The 7,127-nt window shown below is 42.5% G+C and overlaps 1 protein-coding gene across 1 annotated transcript in view; it reads left to right on the forward strand.

The window, feature by feature from the left end:
• The first annotated feature begins 959 nt into the window (after positions 1–959).
• LOC103260329 (S-adenosyl-L-methionine-dependent tRNA 4-demethylwyosine synthase) overlaps positions 960–7,127 on the forward strand; it is a 169,445-nt gene continuing 163,277 nt past the window's right edge. Inside the window, exons 1-3 of the mRNA XM_021712303.1 lie at positions 960–970; positions 2,755–2,882; positions 3,756–3,893. Coding sequence (XP_021567978.1) covers positions 967–970; positions 2,755–2,882; positions 3,756–3,893 — 270 coding nt within the window. The 5' untranslated portion in view covers positions 960–966. The remainder of the gene's footprint in view (positions 971–2,754; positions 2,883–3,755; positions 3,894–7,127) is intronic.

Here is a 7,127-nt window from a genome sequence, read left to right on the forward strand (position 1 = left end):
GCCACGACGCCTGCGCATTGTGCCTCTTACGCCATCTTTCCGCGCCCGCGATGGGAGGTGCTCTTCCGTGATGTAATTTACTTTCGCCGATTAACCAAAGAGCTGTGAGAGATTGCTGGCTGGTGTTTAGCGACCGGGTTGAAACACAGCGCTGGCGCCTCGCGGTTCCGCAGAATCCAGGGCTCACACCCACTTTAGCCTTTACAGTATCATGGAAAATTTTAACATAGAAAAGTAGAGAAAAATGTGTAATCAACTCCCATGTATCCATCACCCCGCTTCAACAACATTTTGCCATTCTTGTTTTATTCCCCCGTCCTTATTTTTTTGTGGGAGTGTTTTAAAGTAAACCATTATATGATTCCAGCCTTAAATACTTCAGCCTATATACCACTGAATGGATACACCCCAGGAGATTGACCATAATTCTTTAATAACATCTAATAGCCAGTCTGCACGCGAATTTCCCCTAATGCCTTTTTGCAGTCTGTTTGTTACGTCGAGATCTACACGGGTTCACACATTGCATTTTGTTGATGTCACTCGTCAGGCTTTTTTTTTTTTTTTTTTTTTTTAGCATAACCCGCCTTTCCTCCTTGATTTTTCCCGTGCTACTCATTTCACGACCGTACTTCTCTCCGGGCCCGCCCCTCTCCACTCTGAGCCAATCACAGCCCAGCCGGAAGAGCCCCGGCATCGTCGCCCAGAAGCCTGGGCGGTGCTTAGCTCTGGGCCCGCCTCTTCCCCCTTTGAGCCAATCGGAGCACGGCCCACCCTTTTGTCCTCGGAGCCAATCCGGAGAGCCCTGCCAGTGGCATGGCTGCTCCTGGCTCCACGGATTCCGGGTGCACGGCCAATGTTGCCAGGTAGCTCGTGCAGTTTCTGGGTGCCCCTGCCGGTCACCGGGCTTTCCAGATCCGAGGTTCTAGTCTCCTGTTTGCCTGCAGGGCTTGGGCTCTGAAGAGGATGGGTAAGGACCCCCAGCGGGCAAGTATCGAGGGGCGGCAGGGCGGAGCGGCGCCGTCTAGTCCCTGCAGAGACTTGCAAGTTGTCGGGACCGGACGGCCGCCGCTGGGAGAAAGGAAGGACTGATTCCTGCTTTTGGCCTGGCTTTTACCTTTTGAGGGTTGCGGAGGTTGGGGGTGGGGGGAGTTTGCAAGGAAACTACATTTCCAACCCCGAATAAGAAGCAGGGAAAACAGCCTTCCCGTCTGTATTGGGATTTGTGGCTCTTGCCAGGGTTAAGTAGCACCTGTAAACCCTAAATTTCAGACTTCGACTTTTGAGATTGCTCCCAGGATCAACATTTGAGACCAGGTCCATGCTCCCTTCAAAAAGCTAGACGTGGGCGCGCGTTCAGTTAGACAGCCCTTTACAAGCAGCGGTGGGTCTTTAAATAAAAGTACGATCAGAAAGACGGGAATACTTTTGCTATTATTCTCAGCTTCTATCTCTCTCTCTGTTTTCTTCTCTTTTTTGAGTCGGGGGTCTCACTCTATCGCCCAGGCTGGAGTGCAGTGGCATGATCGAGACGATCACGGCTCACGGCAACCTCGACCTCCTGGGCTCAGGCCATCCTTCCACCTCAGCATCCCGAGTGGCTGGGACTACCGGCGCGTGCCACCATGCCCAGCTAATTTTTTGATTTTTTTTTTTTTGTGTGTGTATAGAGACTAGGTCTCCCTATGTTGCCTAGGCAGGTCTCGAACTCCTGGGCTCAAGCAATCCGCCTGCCTCGGTCTCCCAAAGTGCTGGGATTACAGGCGTGTGTCACCGTGCCCGGCCTTATTTTCAGCTTTTCTTGTGAAGCAAGTATAACAAAGCAAAATTAATTACTTACCTCGTCATTCCACATGAAGTGTTTTCACTTTTGTGTTCTTGTCTTTTGCTTCCATATCCTTGTATCCAAATGAAGGTGCAGTTTTATATTGTGTATTTTTGTTTTCTGTTTTTTGAGACAGGGTCTCTGTCTGTCACCCAGACTGGAGTAGAGTGATGCGATCATAACTCATTGTAGCCTTGAGTTTCTGGGCTCAAGCGATCCTCCTGCCTCAGCCTTCTGAGTAGCTGAGACTATAGGCATGTTGCCACGCCTGACTGCTTTTTAAAAATTATTTGTAGAGATGGGGTGTTACTGTCTTGCCCTGACTGATCTCCAACTCCTGGCCTCAAGTGATCCTTTTGCCTGGGTCTCCCAAAATGCTGAGATCACAGGCATGAGCCACCCTGCCCACCCTATTCTGTTCTTTTTCCTTTTTTTTTGAATTAGCATTATTATTATCATGTTATCACATAGTACATTATTATTATAGTTATTATTATTATTGTTTGAGTTGACATCCAACTGTATCACCCAGGCTGGAGTGTAGTGGCACGATCATGGCCACTGCAGCCTCGACCTGCTGGGCTTAGGCAATCCTTCCACCTCAGCCTTCCAAGTAGCTGAAACTACAGGTGTGTGCCACCATGCTCAGCTAATTTTTTGATTTATTGTAGAGACAAGGTCTCGCCATGTTGCCCAGGCTGGTCTCAAACCCCTGTACTCAGGCAATCCTCCTGCCTCTGTGTCCCAAAGTATTGGGATTACAGGTGTGAGCACCCCGGCCAGCATATTGATTTATATTTTTTTATAGATTCTTGAGCCAGGTTGTTGATATAATGTTGGTTTTATTTTTTTATTCTTAAAACAGGAATGAACATCTTTGTATATGTAACTTCAAACAAAATTTCATTTATGTGTCATTTTAAATTTAGATCCTTTGGCTGCATGGGACCTCTCCTCACCTTTAATATCATTATGGATAAATAGGTTTTACATTTATTTGGGCATTGCCTTTGGCATTAGCCTTTGGATTTGTGTCCAGATTGTCATGAAGAAGCAGGTAAGTGGAGTGCTTTTTTTTTAAAATAGAGTTTAAATAATAGAATTTTAAAAAAATAGTAGATATTTTGTATAGAATTTTGAGTGCAGATTTTCTAAGGTTTTCAGAAAAATAGAGAAAAATGAATGGAACTTTAAATCACTTTTATGTTTGGTCTCTAGACTTTTTTGAAGTGCCTAACAGATTTCTTCTCTCAGTTTTTAGAGACTAAGTTATTATGGAGTAAGTTATTTACTTTTTCTTTGATAACTGTGAATGTCTCATTCTTAAGATTCAGGAAGTTTTTTTGTGATGAAAATGGAAACTTATATGAAAATCATTTACTATGCACCTTTGAGGGGTAGTAGACCCTTCTTTTCTGTTAAGAATCAGAGAATAAGTTTCTATTGTTATTCCACTAAAGCACAGTTTAGATAAAGGTATGTATAGTTTACCCAGGAGGGAGTGGGAATATGATAATCTTGAGAAACGTGAGTCCTGCCTTTAAAGGACCTAATTAGGTGGAGGTGAGAGGATGCCTGAGCCCACTGGTTTGAGACCAGCCTGGGCAACATGGCAAGACCTTGTCTCTACAGTACATAAAAAAATTAGCTGGACATGGTGGCACACCCCTGTGGAAGGCTGAGGTGGAAGGATCACCTGCCCAGCAGGTCGAGGCTGCTGTGGCCGTGAGCATGCCACTGCACTCCAGCCTGGGCCACAGAGTGAGACTCCAACTCAAAAAAATAAAAAGAACCGAATCATACTGAGGGGTTAATATTTGAGAGCAACCAGAAAAATAAAGTGGGTCAGTATCTCTGCTAATTTTCATCTCTATCAAAGTTGGGAGTAGATGCAGACTTGATCGATTTTGTGCAATCATTTATCTTCAAGGACAGGAATTCACAGAAGAAATCGGTTCCAAAAGCAACCCAGCATCTGATGACAAATGGTTATATCGCCCTTCAAAAGAAGGAAATCTTTGTGTCTGGAGTGAAGATTTTCTATGGTTCCCAGACTGGCACAGCAAAGGTAAGAACTTTATGTGATGCTTTTCCTTTGATATCTTGACATTTTAAGAAAATCTCTGAACAGCATCTTTTAGTAGTGAACTGAATTGGTTTTCTAATCTTCTTTAATCTTTCCCATCATATGTTTTTCGCTTGATTTCATCTTCTGTGGCTTATTGCCACTAATTGGTGGTATCTGGTGGTCACTGGCTGGTGGTGATTGTTATGAAGGGTGTTCTGAATCTTGCTTCTACCTCTGCGGGATGGAGAGAACTCTGAATCCATTATTGTTGTCCGTGAATGTAGGGCTAGGGGATAGTGGAAAGAGAATGACAGCAGTAGTATCCAGTATGGGCCCTGACTTTCACAACTTCACACATCTAATTAGTGAAAACTTGATTTGATTTCTAATAGTATTAAAGATATGAAAGTAAATATACACAGTAGATATCTAGCTGAAAGATGCTTCCTGCTTTTTAATGGTATCTAGGTGCCACCTGATTTTTTTTATTACAAAGGTCACGGCTATTTAGTGCTTTCTAGGAAAAGCTTCTTAGTAAAGCTAGCGTGAAAATGAATTATATAAAAAAGTGGAGGTCCGTTATGTTTGTATAACTACTATAGAGGGTCTACTGCCCTCTTGTGGCTGTTGCACAGAATAATCTCTCTTAGGTTTTCAGTATTCCAGCGCAGGTACTTTGCTTCATTTTACAGTTAAACCTTCATTTTAAGTTAAACCTTAAGCAGTGGAAGCAGGAAACCTGAAAAAAGGCAAAAAGGTGTCTGAGCAGCCAAAACAAAGTTGCTTTTTTTGTTGTGGTTACTAATAAAAGACCTTATTCAGGGCCTCTTTATGTGTGCTTTAAATTTTTTTGAAGGATCAAATGAATACTTGCAGATGGTAACAAATCCAGGTGTACAGAAAGGTCATAATGAAAAGTATTCTCCAGAAAACCCTTCTTAACTGTTTCTATTTTTAGTTCCTCTGGTGGTTATTTCTTTAACTATATAACTTGCTTATGCTGTGTTTCTAGATTTACCAACATTATATAAAAGTTATCAACTCCCACTATTAGTTAGTTGATACAAACAATCCTCAAATCTCAGTGACTTAATATTGCTGCTCACATCATAGATGATTTGGGTTCGATAGCTGTCTTCTGTCTTAAAACTGTGCCACTGGATGTATCTTTATTCTGCTTTCACATTTGATTTATTCATATTTAGCTGTATATAAAAGACTACTAGACATTTTTTCCTTACAACTTTGAAGGCATCTCTCCATCGTCTTCCAGCAGGTAATATTGTTGATGAGAAGGCTAATTCCCTTATTTCTTCATAGAAGATTTGATTTTTTTTCTTTATGAAAGTTTTTAGGTTAATTCTTTTTACTTTGATGTTTGGAGAATTTGTGAGAAGGTGCCTAGGTTGGATCTTTTTCCAGCCATTGTTCTCAATACTTGGGCTCTTTTGTTTTGAAGGTTTGTGTGAATTCGGTCTGCAAATATTTCTTGAGTACATTTTTCCCTTCTATTTTCTCTTTCTTTCCGGGACTACTGTGAATTGGATGTTCGAGCTTTTGTATGGTCTTCTATGTCTCGAATCTTTTCTCTTACACTTTTTGTAACTTTCATTTTATACTGGGTTCATAGATAACCATTGGAAACCTCTTTTTGATTTCAGCTATTATGTTTTTAATTGAAAAAATGTCTTTTTATTTTTTGTTCAATTTTTATAGTATTTTGAATTTCTTTTTCTCTTCCAGATTTATTTGCTCTCTCAGTTGCGTGTGTGTGTGTGTGTGTGTGTGTGTGTGTGTGTGTGTGTGTTTTGAGACTGTTGCCTAACTTTGAGTGCAGTGGTGAAATTATAGCTCACTGCAGCCTCCAGCTCCTGGGCTCAAGTCATCCTTCCACCTCAGCTTCCTGAGAGGCTGTAGTTAGGGTTGCAAATGCGTGCTACCATGTCTGGTTAATTTTCTTATTTTTTTGTAGAGGTGAGGTCTCGCTATGTTGCCCAGGCTGGTCTTGAACTCCTGGGCTGAAGTGATCCTCCTGCCTCAGCCTCCCAAAGTGCTGGGATTCCAGGTTCGAGCCACCATGTGGGCCTTGCTTTCTTGGTTATTCTGCTGCTTTCCTGGTGCTTGTTCTTATCATGTTGGTGGTGAACCATCATTTTCTGTTCATAGTTAGGATAGGTGGTGTAACTGGTGTGAACATGCTTGTTTTTCTCTAATGGTAAATTCTCACTGAATGCTCTGTGCAGTGTGGGTTGGGTCATGCTGTGTTACGCTCTGATAGCCCATTTTTTTACTTTATTTTATAGTAAAACTCCTCCAGTGTATTGTCTGTGCTTACTGTCTCTATTGTCTCCACTCCTGTTTATCTTCAACTGCTCTAATTAGGCTTGCATGCCCATACATGTGCCAGTGAATTCTGTTGCTAATTAACTCTCAGTCTTTATCTTCCTTGACCTGTTAGCTGTATGACCAATCCTTTCTTATTCCCTTTCTTCATTTAACTTTCAGTGCATTGTTCTCTTGGTTCCTTTTCTGCTTTACTGAGGCTGTCCTTTCTTTCCTTTCATTTGCTGCTTTCTCTTCATCTTGACTTCTAAAGATAGGAACGTCTCAGGGCACAGTCCTTGGGACTGTTTCTTTTCTTTTTTTTGAGTTGATTTCTCACTCTGTCCCAGGCTGAAGGGCAGTAGCACAATCATGGCTTACTGTAGCCTCAACTGCTTGGGCTCAGGCGATCCTTTCTGCCTCAGCCTCCTGAGTAGCTGGGACTACAGGTATGTGCCACTAGCCTGGCTAATTTTTTGATTTTTTTGTAGTGAGATGAAGTCTCATTGTGTTGTCCAGCTGCTCTCAAACTCCTGGGCTCAAGCAATCCTCTCACCCTGGCCTCCCAAAGTGCTAGGATTATAAGTATCTGCTGCCATGCCTGGCAGAGATTTATTTATCTACACTCACTTTACTCCCTAAGGGATCTTTCCCTCACTTCCTCTAGTTTTGGCTTCCTTGAGGCCTGCTGCAGTGTTTTTTTGACTCCAAATACTTGTCCTTTTTCCATACCAATTCCGATACTATTAGAGGTTCTCATAAGACTTCACAGGGTTAAAGGCTCAGTCTGAAAGAAGTTCGGCACCAGTAACGACTCCACACCCAGTCTGAACCAAGAGATTTATTAAAGGGGCAGTTACAGGAAGGGACTGTAACCGAGGAAGAGCAAGAGAGAGAGAGAGAAAGAGAGAC

The sequence above is a fragment of the Carlito syrichta genome, unplaced genomic scaffold, assembly GCF_000164805.1.
Source record: "Carlito syrichta isolate Samal-C Ts95f unplaced genomic scaffold, Tarsius_syrichta-2.0.1 Scaffold303177, whole genome shotgun sequence".
Taxonomy (NCBI): Eukaryota; Metazoa; Chordata; class Mammalia; order Primates; family Tarsiidae; genus Carlito; species Carlito syrichta.